Source organism: Eurytemora carolleeae, unplaced genomic scaffold (genome assembly GCF_000591075.1).
Source record: "Eurytemora carolleeae unplaced genomic scaffold, Eaff_2.0 scaffold28, whole genome shotgun sequence".
In the NCBI taxonomy this organism is placed as follows: Eukaryota; Metazoa; Arthropoda; class Copepoda; order Calanoida; family Temoridae; genus Eurytemora; species Eurytemora carolleeae.
In genome coordinates, this window is record NW_019396147.1 from 137,797 (window position 1) to 151,401 (window position 13,605).

At 33.0% G+C, this 13,605-nt stretch overlaps 4 protein-coding genes across 4 annotated transcripts; all 4 read left to right on the top strand.

Moving 5' to 3' along the window:
• The first annotated feature begins 1,287 nt into the window (after positions 1–1,287).
• On the top strand, positions 1,288–4,644 carry LOC111696359 (uncharacterized). Its single transcript, XM_023465951.1, has 4 exons — positions 1,288–1,475; positions 2,312–2,592; positions 3,568–4,091; positions 4,542–4,644. The coding sequence occupies exons 2-4, from the start codon at positions 2,314–2,316 to the stop codon at positions 4,642–4,644; spliced, it is 906 nt and encodes a 301-aa protein (XP_023321719.1). The 5' UTR covers positions 1,288–1,475; positions 2,312–2,313.
• A 441-nt stretch (positions 4,645–5,085) lies between these two features.
• On the top strand, positions 5,086–8,751 carry LOC111696373 (uncharacterized). The gene is made up of 6 exons (XM_023465965.1): positions 5,086–5,344; positions 6,512–6,609; positions 6,669–6,715; positions 6,832–6,927; positions 7,068–7,224; positions 8,515–8,751. The coding sequence occupies exons 1-6, from the start codon at positions 5,134–5,136 to the stop codon at positions 8,659–8,661; spliced, it is 756 nt and encodes a 251-aa protein (XP_023321733.1). The 5' UTR covers positions 5,086–5,133; the 3' UTR covers positions 8,662–8,751.
• Positions 8,752–8,945: 194 nt separating this feature from the next.
• Positions 8,946–12,154, top strand: LOC111696360 (uncharacterized). The gene is made up of 4 exons (XM_023465952.1): positions 8,946–9,038; positions 9,799–9,923; positions 10,763–10,821; positions 11,947–12,154. Exons 1-4 carry the CDS (start codon positions 8,946–8,948, stop codon positions 12,018–12,020), a joined length of 351 nt encoding a protein of 116 aa, XP_023321720.1. The 3' UTR covers positions 12,021–12,154.
• A 195-nt stretch (positions 12,155–12,349) lies between these two features.
• LOC111696361 (cuticle collagen 1-like) lies at positions 12,350–13,045 on the top strand (the record flags this gene model as incomplete). Its single annotated transcript, XM_023465953.1, has 1 exon — positions 12,350–13,045. A coding segment is annotated over one exon (696 nt), but the record flags the coding sequence as incomplete, so codon positions are not given.
• Between the last annotated feature and the right edge of the window lie 560 nt (positions 13,046–13,605).

A 13,605-nucleotide genomic window follows, 5' to 3' on the forward strand; every position in this document is an offset into this window, starting at 1 on the left:
TATTAGGAACTAACATTTGGGCTGTGGTTTAGAATAAGTTGATCACAGTCCTGGGTCCAATAATATAATTAGATTGGGGAATAAAGGACAATTCATGCAAACATCTTAAACAGAAATAAATATTAAACCTTAAAAATATTTATATTATCGAGCAAGATATTGATTGTAAAAATATGATTTTATCTTGGTAGTTTGAGATTATTTTGTATGATTAATCTTAAAACTTAATTACATGTTGCTCTTTTTCTGGTTGCATGAATGGCCCTGGATTAATGTAGTTTCTGGTTTAGTTAAGAATGTTTAGTAAATATTATACTAGTATTACAAGTGCTATTATTACCACGACTTCTCATTACATTTCACTCTTTATAATCAGTTTTAGAAATAAATTAGAGTTTGTTGCAAGAATGCTGTTTTTTTTCAGCCATTGTGAAATTATAAATTAGTCCGTTTATAAAAGTATGTATATGTATTTAGTGAAATAATAAATCCGTCCGTTTAAAAAAGTATGTATATGTATTTAGTGAAATAATAAATCAGCCCGTTTATAAAAGTATGTTTATGTATTTATTGAAATAATAAATCAGCCCGTTTATAAAAGTATGTATATGTATTTAATGAAATAATAAATCAGCCCGTTTATAAAAGTATGTATATGTATTTAGTGAAATAATAAATCAGCCCGTTTATAAAAGTATGTATATGTATTTAGTGAAATAATAAATCAGCCTGTTTATAAAAGTATGTATATGTATTTGGTGAAATAATAAATCAGCCCGTTTATAAAAGTATATATATGTATTTAGTGAAATAATAAAAAAGCCCGTTTATAAAAGAATGTATATGTATTTAGTGAAATAATAAATCAGCCCGTTTATAAAAGTATGTATCTGTATTTAGTGAAATAATAAATCAGCCCCTATATAAAAGTATGTATATGTATATAGTGAAATAATAAATTAGCCCGTTTATAAAAGTATGTATAAGTATTTAGTGAAATAATTAATCAGCCCGTTTAAAAAAGTATGTATATATGTATTTAGTGAAATAATAAATAAGTTCGTTTATAAAAGTATGTATAAGTATTTAGTGAAATGATAAATCAGTCCGTTTATAAAAGTATGTATATGTATTTAGTGAAATAATAAATCAGCCCGTTTATAAAAGAATGTATATGTATATAGTGAAATAATAAATCAGTCCGTTTATAAAAGTATGTATATGCATATAGTGAAATAATAAATCAGCCCGTTTATAAAAGTATATATATATATTCATCGTCATTTTTAATGTTTAAGAAAAATGTCCCGAAAAAGATCTGGTGTCAAATATAATTCTTAAGATTTTCTTCCGACTACACTGTTACACACTGTTGCTTAATTCAGGCTTTATCCCTTTCCACCGAAAAGGGTTCCGGAGCAAACGGAATCAAGACCAGAGGATACCCGGGGCATAAGGGATATCCGGAGTTGAAGGTGACCAGAGTATAAGGGATTCAGGGAAGACGAGATCTTAAGCAAAGGGGGTTCGGAGTTAAGGTGACTTGAGTAAAAGGAATTCAGGGCAGAAGGGATCTAGATTAGATAAAAACTATAGGTTGGATTTGGATCCTGAACTATATATATTCAAAACAGCAAAACCATAAGCAGCAAGGATCTATTGAAAGTACGATTTAAGTTTAACAGTATTTAAGTAGTTTAGACCTAGTTTCTTTGTTTATAAGGTTTACAAGGTTTTCTTTACAGACCTTACAATCCTTCATACTAAAATCTGATATCCTGGCACTAGACTCAGTATTTGGAACTAGTTAACGATAAGAAAGGTATGAAATAAAAGAAAGAAAGAGAAAGAAATCAAAAAGACAGAACGCAAGGGGAATAAAAGGGATTGCATTTTATCTTAAATACAGTGAAACCCTTAATAACGAATACATCGAAAGAATTCATCAAATGTCGAATTCTTCACATTCTGCTAATGGAATGTTGCAGATATTTAATTTTTTAATTAAATGATTATATGGAACTCTTTAAAACTGTTCCTGCATATTCATGGCTGTTTATTTATTTTCGCAAATACTGAAATTTACTTAATATAGTATAAAACTCATTGAAAAATTGTCAACTTCCGATGCATTCGTTATTAAGGGTTTCACTGTATGTTAGTATGTGGTTAGAGAAGGTTGGTTCAGGGTATTGGTTTAAATTACAAAAGTCTGAACAAGAAAGAATTCTAAAACCTTGATTCGTATTAAAAGTTTGTTCAAGGCTCCTGCACACTTTAATTTGTTTAAACTAAGTAAAGGATAATTTAGGTATGGAGGGACCAGGGGAAGGATCAGGGCTGATATCGGAGAAAAATGAAGGAAATCCTTCTTCAGTATCCCCTGCATCTGGAGAAACCTCCTCAGTTACTTTTCAACCCTCGACGTATGCATCAAGTAGGGTTGAGATTAGATTATCTTCAGCTGAGAACTATTGTATCCCGGAGCAGGGTTTCATAGATCGAAACCTTCTCTCTCCTGACGATGCTCGGATTTCGAACTCGTTAGGTTCTCCTAGACTTAGGAAGAAAAGAGTTACTTTTGATAACAAGGTAACAAAATTTGGATTTCTCATTTCTTTTTTATAAATTTTAATTTTTTAAATCTTTTTTTAAAAATTGAGGAGGTTTAAATAGACTGAAATTTGGTATTGATAATAATATTTACATTTACTTTTCAAACCGTGGTGTTAAAACTATAATCTCTTATAATAAAGTGGGACTTAAAGCATGAGTAAATGATGTAAGTTTAAAGGAAGAGGTAGCAAAAAATAAAAAAAGATGAATAACTTGCCTGTTCCCGAGCTTCGCCAGAGAACCCCCGGTTTCCAACTGCATATTACGAAGCTTCAGAAGACAGTTTATTCAAAGTTTTCTTACAGTTCCTCCTTCACCCTCTCGGATTTTTCAAAGCTTCCCCTTTTACACAATGAATATTGTTCTAGAACAATCTGGGTACACATTCATTGACAAACTTGTTTTTTATTCTTTTTAAACTTATATTTTCTTTTTAAATCTGTTGTTTTCAGAGCTAGATCAAATATTCTGTTTTCTGGCCTTAAATCCCAGTTCTCGAAGAATTCTTTTTTATAAAAAACGAAAGATTTTTTATATTTTCAAATTTTTTTGAGAATTAAAATAGTTTTAATATTTTTTGTTTCAAATTTTATTCCATTTTTAAGATTTAATCGATGGATTTAAAGTCAATACGGTTCCAACCACTTAGGTTAAAGTAAAAAAAGAATAATTAAAAAGAACTAGTTTCAGTTTATTTGCAAAAATATAAAAGGAAATTTAAGAATTCTGTAAAACACACCAAAAAATTTCATTTTGTGAACTTTGACCCAGCGTAAAAGAAGCTCGTTTTCTTTATAAACCTTGATGAAAAATCTACAAAACCCAATCATAACTCCTTCAGATTGATACAAATGATTAATGGAGAGCATAGATGGAAGGATGAATTGATGAATGAATTGAATATGGAAGTTTCTGTTTGATTATTGTTAATAATTCATGTTTTATTTGAAGAACTGTGCCAGAGAACCGGAAAATAATATGAATGGAGGATCTGATAAACCTAGAGATCTAAACCAGGCTGATCCAACCGAAACTACAAACAATATTTTACTCTCCGGAGATATTTCTAAACCCCGTCCTAGACCTCAGATTTCCAGCAGCGACGTCAAGTGCATGATGGCGAATTCCTTTGATCGTCCTGTCCAAGAGAACCAGCCCCTGAACCATGTTTCAAGAAAAAATAAAACTTTGAACCCGATTACAAAGAAAAGTTTATCCATGGACCAGATTTATAGAAAAAATCAAAACCTTAACCCGGATTCTAAAAAACATTTATACGTGAACCCGGATACAAAGAAATATCCAAACCTAAACCCGGAGTCAAAGAAGCCTCCAAACTCGAACCCGGATACAAAGAAGAATTTAAACCTGGAGCAGGCTCCGAGGAAATATTTATCCCTGGATCAGATTCCACGTAGATATTCAACCCTGGACCAGACAAGGAAGCAACTTACCTTGAGGATTAGAAAAAACAGGTTCTTTAAAATGTTTTTTTTTGTGCCTTCAATCTGAGGTCTCACAGCCTGAAATGTGTAGATCTGACCGGAAAACAGGATAATAATTCTCCGCTTCCTTTTCTTTTAATCTTAAAATATGTCGCTAAGGATTTTTAAATTTTAATTCAGTTTTTTCTAAAAATGTGTTCTGAAGTCAGAAGTTTTGTGTTTTGAACCAACACGGAGTGAAAGGACTAATAGAGTTAATTTTTTACTATATCCCGTGGTAATCGTAATTTGAGGGGATAACTGAATGAAAGGCATCAAGCATTGATCCTCAAATTTAAAAATGTCTAAATTGGATATCGAGATCAAGCGTTTGAGATAAACGATTCTTCACACAAAAGATCCCATCTCTGACCATTTTGATTTACAATTAAAAGCAGAGTTTTCTGGTTATTCAGGTTAAATGTGTGAATATTATTTTAGAATAGAGAAACCTCCACTTAGAGGTTCTCGTGATCCAACCCATCCCAACAACAGGAATACAATCCGATATTCATATATATATATATCAATTATAGTATTTTAAACAAACAGCAATTAGCTCCGTTAAGTGATTAGCGGTGAAAAGTTCTGGTTTAATTACAGGGATTATGGTTTGTTTACAGTGATTGCATGAACCCGGAGTAATCATTAATTAAAGGAACCTTCTCGTGAAAAATAAACAAGATTATTTGCTACCCTTCACTAAACAAACATTTTGTAAAGGAGTTAATCCATTCATCAACTTTAATACTGTACTATACACTTTAATCCTTTACTAAACACTTTAATCCTTTACTATCCACTTTAATCCTTTACTATTTACTTTTTCGCTTTTCAAACTACATTGATCGTCTTTATCCCTGTAACTCGTCCATTTATTTTCTAGACTTAATACTACTAAATTGAGGATATAAGTCTGTAAGATCATCTATTTTTATTCAAATCTAATATCTAATCTAGAATTTGCATTCGCACCAGAATATTTGATTCTAGTCTTAGCAGTTTGAAAAGAGAAGAGAAGAAAAAAGAGAAAATGCAGAAAGAGAAAACCAAACCTGTCTCTCAGAAAGTAGATAAAGATAAAAAGAGGGATAAAAAGATTGATGGGAAGGAAGGAAACGAAAAAGAACTGAAGAAGGAACCAAGGAGCGAAGATAATATAAAACTCAAGATAGGAGCAGGGAAGGATCAGAAACCATCCTGTATCCTTCAGACTGGTTTACCTCGGCAGAAACTAGGATCAGGAAAATCATTGAGATTAGGACAGATGAATCTGTTCTAGGATTAGTTACTAAACTTAAACATTGTACTAAAAACATTGGTTAAGCCATTGTGACTTTTGTAATATAAATCATAAAAATAATTATAAAAATGCGCAAAGTACCTTTCAAATATATCTTAACAGAAAGAAGCTTTTAGGCCGGCTCTCAATCTCAGTTGTGATTCTCATTTAAAAGAATATGAAATTTAGCATATTTTCAACAAACTTAATAATCCCTGTATACCGTGATTACTTTTTTTGTTTGTGCAATGAAGCCAACATTGCAAAATTCCGAACTATTTGCTCAAATTTATAACCGACAACTGATGATTTTTCATAGTGGTTTCTCTACAAAAGTGACTTGCGCATTTCTAATACAGAAAAACGTATAGGAATATTAGAAATGAATACTTTAAACCTAGAAAAACGACAATATCTTGCACATAATTGATCAGATAAAGGTTTCACGGTTGAATCGGGCATCGCCATCTTTGCATGGAGAGCCAGTCCTTTTGCGCGTACAGTCTCTTTAAACGTATTTATTTACATTTTTAAAATTCAAAATCTTTGATTTTTTTTGCATTAAAGGATTAACTTTGCAGATGCACCGAGTACCGACTATATTCACAAAAACATTATATAAAATGACAATTTACGCATCAAGATATATCTTCTTAAACAATATATAGATTTATGCATCAAGATATATCTTCTTAAACAATATATAGATTTATGCATCAAGATATATCTTCTTAAACAATATATAGATTTATGACAGTGACAAAACAACATATTTAAGTTAACTAGCGATTTCGCAGAGGTCGAAAACATTTTCTAAAAATTTTATTTGAACGACCGAAACTTTTAATTTGAAACGATTAAGAACTTAAATCGGTAAAAAACATCTCGTGATTCTGCGATCTCATATTGCTCAAGAAAAGGTGTTTGTGGCCTATGGTTGAAATTTTAAAATAGACGAAGCTCTAATTTTGTCTTCGAACCATCAAGGATTTATCTTAATCCGTCGGAAAAACAATACGAATTGACACTTTTTGAAGAGATTATCAATTCAAAAGTTTTGACCTTTGTATGATGGAAAGGCCCGGATTTGGAATTCCAAGAGTTCAATGATTGAATGAGTTAAATGCAGATAAGAGAAGAAGTAGTATGGATACAGAATCTAAATTATTCCGACAAAAAAATCAAGATTTTGACTTAAATATTCTGAATTCTGCGGGTGGTCAAAAGGTGATAACACATTTGGATTTAACTAAAAACATATTGGACTTAATCTTATATATTTTCAGGAATTCAGTTCGTTAGATGCAAACCTTGAATTCACACAGTCTTCTAAGTAAATGGATTAATAGCAACTCAGATTTATTTTTAACTTGCAATCAAATCTGAGCTATCAAATTTTAATTTATCTAAATTCAGAAAAACAATTTAAAATGCATTATTTTAATGAAGGACTTCCTGTCGTCCAATTATGGAAGGATTGGGAAAAGTTGATCCTAAGAAACCAAATCGAATCTTCAAACAGGCGGAGGAAGGAAAGAGAAGAAAGTAAGAATGAAAACAAGTAAAAAGGGATTGGTTAATTTAATTTAAAAATACATATATATTGCATATCTTTCCGTTCATGGATAATGTATATTGACGGTCTATTTCTATGTGAAAACAGTTTATATTTATCTCTGGTTCAGGTCCTTGGGTTGTACTGAGAGTGAGAGCAGTACTGTTAAACTGGTTTGTCATTTCATGCCCCGGAGAAGGTTTTCCAACGGAGCTGTAGATATTCTTAAAGATATCATTGAAACCTTGGATACAGAGTCAACTACTTTAGAACAATCCTCGTTACAGGTAACCATCCAGTATGCACAACCTTGCTCCAGGTATCCACCCGGCACAATCTCGCTCCTGGTACCCCCCCCCCGCCCCCAGTAAAATCTTGATACAGGTACCCACCCAGCATAGTGCACGTCCTTACTGCAGCTATCCACCATTACAAAGAATCCTCACTCCAGGTACCCACCCAGCACATAGAATCCTGGCTCCAGGTGCCCACCCAACACAAAGAATCCTCACTCCAGGTGCCCACCCAGCACAAAGAATCCTTGCTCCAGGTACCCACCCAGCACAAAGAATCCTGGCTCCAGGTACCCACCCAGCACAAAGAATCCTCACTCCAGGTACCCACCCAGCACAAAGAATCCTCACTCCAGGTGCCCACCCAGCACAAAGAACCCTGGCTCCTGGTACACACCCAGCACATAGAATCCTTGCTCCAGGTACCCACCCAGCACAAAGAATCCTCGCTCCCGGTACCCACCCAACACAAAAAAATGCGGATTCTAAATAGCAAACCACCACCCAGCATGAAGAATAGGTCGTATCTTATACATTACGCCATAGTTTTTACAACTGAGAGGTAAATTATTTATAAACTCCTCTTCCCTTCCCATCTTCCAGTTAAATTTATTATTAAACTTATATTATTGTTTCACCTTTAAAGCTGTTTGTTTAAAATGAAAAATATTTGAAGCCAATTTTATCATGGCTTTTCCTTATCGTTTTCGTGACATAAGTCTATTATTATAAAGAGCAATATAACTGTTATTGATTCTGAACCCTGAATCTGAACAAACTATGCAATATGTAGTCTATAATTGAAAACTATGCAGTATGTAGTCTCTAATTGAAAACTATGCAATATGCAGTCTCTAATTGAAAACTATGCAATATGTAGTCTCTAATTGAAAACTATGCAATATATAGAGTCTGTAATTGAAAACTATGCAATATATAGTCTGTAATTGAAAACTATGCAATATGTAGTCTCTAATTGAAAACTAGGCAATATGTAGGCTCTAATTGAAAACTATGCAATGTAGTCTCTAACTATGGAATATGTATAAGTCTCTAGTTGAAAAGCATAACCCATTCAATTCTTACTTATCAATCATTAATCTTAAGAGAATGTAAGTTAACATAGAGAAGCTATTAATTGAAAACAATTATCTTTGTTTAAATATTTAAATATTTCAGATGTTTGGAAGCTTGATAGAAATTAAAATTGAAATAAAACATCGTCTCATTGTATTGATATATAAGAGTACGACGATCACTGTATGTTAATCTCTTGATATTTAGAGAGAATATTCTCCTGCTGTTCTAGCCTCAGCTTCAGGCCCACGTCATGATCATGATCTGTATCAAGATCATGAACATTATCGAGATCAAGATCAAGAGCGAGATCAAGAAAACGAAATAGATTTTGGAAGTCTATCAAGGAACTGAATTCATATATATTTTTAATCTAAATTTCACACTCTGAAAGAATGTGTACGAAATTTTTTAAAAGTTGTTTTTTTCTCAACATTTATTTGCCCCAAGCCACCCATGAGTGTCCACAAAAAAATTCAGCCCAGTCGGTCCGGCCGTTTGGCCGGCTATACGCAACATATATATATATGAATGGCTTGATTTATTATTGCTAATAAATAAAATTAAAAATTTTTTGTTAACTCCATTTGCTGCATTTGTATTCTATTTCTAACTAGAGTGAATAAAGTACAGATATTATGAAGAACGAAAAATATGTATATTTATACAGAGAGGAACAGCTAAAGGTGCTCGAGAATAAATCCTGGGTCAAAAACATAGATTTTAACAAGGTAATAAATAAACCAAAATAATAGGCCACTGAAGTTTGATAATTTGTAAATATAAAGAAAAAAAATAATCAATCGGACACAGGATTAAAGTCGTTAAACTATGTAGAGACAGTTCAACCAAGTATCTGAAGTTGGTTAAACTTAAAGTTTTAAATTTTGATCTATCCTAGTTAATAATCTTAATATTTGAGCAGTATACATTGCTTTGATTGATTGAAATTGTCTGATTTTTAGTTAGAGTTGTTCAAAATCTTAAAGGCTGAAACCTTGATTAAGAATTTGAGCCAGTAAGTCTTTAAAAAGTAGGTGAAACGGCGAAAGGTATTTCAGCGACCTCTCTCTGATTCATAAAATTAGTCGGCGTAGAACAGGCTCTCTCTCTGTAGAATTACAAGACAGAGAGAACCTGTTCTAAGCCGACTACGCGTAACTTCTTAGGGCTTCTGCCACAGGGTTTTTGTGAACGAAATAAATCTTGAAAAGACGACATCTAGTGTCCTATCTGATATTTTAATTAATCTATGGATAAAACTTTCCTTCACCCGGCACGAAAATGAAATCCGTGTCCGAATTTAATGAATTTAAGCCGCTGCATAAATCTGCCAAAAACCGGATTCAATTGAGCGCCGGCTTGAATCTTAGAAAATTTAATACAATTTTAAGTGAAATTGAGCCCCGGCTTAATTTTAAGCCGCGGCTCAAATTCTTTAAATTCGTCCTCTGGTCGAGTAGATTTGAAGAATAATGAATCATGTTGCAGGATGCTCATGAAATGAAATCTCTGACTGGAGGAGAGAAAGGGAAGGTTTGGAAGTTTTCTGATTCATTTTACGGAAACTTTAACGTGGGTCGTCGTCCTTCTATGGATACAGCTTGGGGGAGAAGGTCGAGTATTTGTATTCCCACAGTTGGTTGGTTTAAAGGACTGTCGACGTAATTTCAAGCGACATGTTTGATTCACAATGGTACCCTTAAACATTTGTAATGCATATATCCTTTTTTCCTTTCTGAAACCTGTTTCATTTGACAGAAATAATTTCTTTTTAAGATAGAAAATCATGAATATCTTAATTCCTCATTGTTACTCAAATTAATATTTAAAATTGTGACCGTTGTGAATTTGGATAGGAACTCTAAAAATACGTCGAAAGATTCTTTAAAGCTTATAATAGGCTTGGCTAGGATATGTTTGAATAAGAGTGAAGAAATAAGGATTAGAAAATTAGAGTTTGTGGCAACAACTCAGCTCCAATTATTCGGTTACATATTAGAAATTTCTGATCTTCTCAATAAGTTCTGATGATTGAAAATATATCAGATTTTAATATTATACGATTATACGCGCAATTTACTTTAGCTTAAGGTATCCAAACAGAGCTGAAAACTTTAGAATGGTGGATATCGAGATTAATGCTTGATCTCCTCTTTTTCTTAATCTGCAGATTAAATAATGCTTGTTCTCCTCTTGTTATCAATCTCCAGACTAATTAATTAAATGATCAGGATTAAGGATATCCCATTTTAAAGTGTTCATTACAATAACATTCAAAAAAGATGATTTAAGTGTGAGTGCTAAAGAGTAAAGGTCCATTGATTAATAAATAATGATTAGAGTAATTATGAAAATCTTTTAGGCTAGAGTTGAATTACGAAACAAATTATTTGTAAATATATAATTTAGATAAATTATTGATTAATAATTTACAATATTGTTTTAATTCTAGGGTTTTTGATCAATATGAGATTGATATAGAAGTCAAGAAATATAGACATTCATATCTAGGTAAATATTAGAAATATAGATATTCATATCTAGGTAAATATTAGAAACTAGGCTTTTAGGGCGCTTCGCGCCAATCTTCTATTTAAATTGTGAACATGTTCTTTTTGTTTACATTTTAAAACAAAGAAGAAAAAAATTTTGCGAATTTAAAAAAAAATTCGCGGATTTTCAAGAATTTCATTTTTTATTACAAAATTAAAAACCTTTAAAACACATTTTTTTATCATTCATAAACCTTCCCTGTGGTCACGTAATGTCCCAAAAAAATTTGGGTCCGATCGGTTCAGCCGTTTTGTCGTTTATTGGATACAAACAAACAGACAGACAAGCCAAATTTATGTAAAGATATAGACATTAATATCTAGGTAAATATTATAAATATAGACATTAAAATTCGATCGTCATTAAATTTTTAAAAATTTTGAAAATCCGCGAAATTTTTTGTGAAAATCCGCGAATTATTTTTGTTTTGTTTTACGATGTACACAAAGAGAACATGCCTCACAATTAATTTAGAAGATGGGCGCGAAGTGCCCTCTAAGGCTAGAAAGAAGGGCGCAAAGCGCCTTGAATTTCTAGTATTATAAATATAGATATTCATATCTATGTAAATATTAGAAATATAGATATTCATATCTAGGTAAATATTATAATTATAGATATTCATATCTAGGTAAATATTAGAAATATAGACATTCATATCTAGGTAAATATTAGAAATATAGACATTCATATCTAGGTAAATATTAGAAATATAGATATTCATATCTAGGTAAATATTAGAAATATAGACATTCATATCTAGGTAAATATTAGAAATATAGACATTCATATCTAGGTAAATATTAGAAATATAGATATTCATATCTAGGTAAATATTAGAATATAGATATTCATATCTAGGTAAATATTATAAATATAGACATTCATATCTAGGAATGGTTCATCTCCACATAATGGCACTATGATTTGACTCGACCTGTAAGCTTTCAATTCCAATCAATCAAATGCCTTTTATAAGTCTAAATCTAAAATATTTATTGTTTACTCGTATACTTCTGATAAAAATATGGATTCCGAAAATAAAACATTTTCTAGTCTAAAAGTTTGTCTACTGTTTTCCAGGAAACACTACGCCACCCAGAGATTATCACGAATTCGGACTCTGGGATGCAATTTATAACTCAGGTTGTAAATAAGAAAAAAACGATCAACGATAAATTATAATCGAGCTAGCAATCTTTATATATTATATAATGTTATGTAGTTGTAGTCCTCAGGGTTGTTTTGCAAACCTAAACAATCTTTATATCTTTTTGTGCTCTCAGAGGAGAATTATCTTTTGCACAATTCATCTTAGGAAATATTATTAATCTTTTAAATATGAACACAAGAAATATTGCTAGAGTTTATAAGGACTAGAACTAGAACTAGAACTAGATCTAGAACTAGAACTAGAACTTGAACTAGAACTAGAACTAGAACTAGAACTAGAACTAGAACTAGAACTAGAACTAGAACTAGAACTAGAANGGAATCAGGGGAACCAGGAGCACCAGGGGAATCAGGGGAACCAGGAGCACCAGGGGAATCAGGGGAACCAGGAGCACCAGGGGAATCAGGGGAACCAGGAGCACCAGGGGAATCAGGGGAACCAGGAGCACCAGGGGAATCAGGGGAACCAGGAGCACCAGGGGAATCAGGGGAACCAGGAGCACCAGGGGAATCAGGGGAACCAGGAGCACCAGGGGAATCAGGGGAACCAGGAGCACCAGGGGAATCAGGGGAACCAGGAGCACCAGGGGAATCAGGGGAACCAGGAGCACCAGGGGAATCAGGGGAACCAGGAGCACCAGGGGAATCAGGGGAACCAGTAGCACCAGGGGAATCAGGGGAACCAGGAACACCAGGGGAATCAGGGGAACCAGGAGCACCAGGGGAATCAGGGGAACCAGTAGCACCAGGGGAATCAGGGGAACCAGGAACACCAGGGGAATCAGGGGAACCAGGAGCACCAGGGGAATCAGGGGAACCAGTAGCACCAGGGGAATCAGGGGAACCAGGAACACCAGGGGAATCAGGGGAACCAGGAGCACCAGGGGAATCAGAGGAATCAGGAGCACCAGGGGAATTAGGGGAACCAGGAGCACCAAGGGAATTACGGGGAAACAGGAGTATTAGGGGACAAGAAAAACCCCCTCCCACTGATATATTAGTCATGTAACTCCTTATTTTACAAAAATATCATTGATTGTGGGTTTCATTATCTTTGATATTAACATTGAAACCTAGTGAAGGAAGAGGACTGAGCATAATTAAATAATCTATGTTCATTTTGTGCCAAGACATTATGCAAAATTCAAATCCTTTGATTTAGTTTTATTTGTTAGAATATATTTTCATTAAATGGATTAATTGTGTATCTATGATATTTGTTTAGAACCAATTAAGCTTTCCAATTACTATTAAGCTCTAATTTAAAAGTTATTACTCCTGGCTTACAAATATTTATTTTTCTATTCCAAGGATTTTATTATTAAAATGAAGAATTTATTAGTTTGAAAATGCGATCTAGGAGCTGAGAAAACTAGGAGTAGGACGAGAGAGTCTCCAGGATGATGATATCGTACTAGATCCTAGTAATCCAGTGGAAGCTGTTAAGATGAGATACCTACCTACAGGCAAACACAAGTCTACAATATAATAGTTTAATTTACTATTACTTTAAAAGGAACTGAGCTCTTGCCACAAACTCTGATTATCTAATCCATATATTTTTGCAAC

Coding starts and splice junctions, on each gene's coding strand:
- LOC111696373 (XM_023465965.1), top strand. CDS start 5,134: ATGCAGAAAGAGAAAACCAAACCTGTCTCTCAGAAAGTAGATAAAGAT. Junction 5,345..6,511: donor TCGGCAGAAACTAGGATCAG/GAAAATCATTGA, acceptor AGTTAAATGCAG/ATAAGAGAAGAAGTAGTATG. Junction 6,928..7,067: donor GAGGAAGGAAAGAGAAGAAA/GTAAGAATGAAA, acceptor TCTCTGGTTCAG/GTCCTTGGGTTGTACTGAGA.
- LOC111696359 (XM_023465951.1), top strand. CDS start 2,314: ATGGAGGGACCAGGGGAAGGATCAGGGCTGATATCGGAGAAAAATGAA. Junction 2,593..3,567: donor GAGTTACTTTTGATAACAAG/GTAACAAAATTT, acceptor TTTTATTTGAAG/AACTGTGCCAGAGAACCGGA. Junction 4,092..4,541: donor TTGAGGATTAGAAAAAACAG/GTTCTTTAAAAT, acceptor ATATTATTTTAG/AATAGAGAAACCTCCACTTA.
- LOC111696360 (XM_023465952.1), top strand. CDS start 8,946: ATGAAGAACGAAAAATATGTATATTTATACAGAGAGGAACAGCTAAAG. Junction 9,924..10,762: donor GATACAGCTTGGGGGAGAAG/GTCGAGTATTTG, acceptor TTTTAATTCTAG/GGTTTTTGATCAATATGAGA. Junction 10,822..11,946: donor ATATAGACATTCATATCTAG/GTAAATATTAGA, acceptor ACTGTTTTCCAG/GAAACACTACGCCACCCAGA.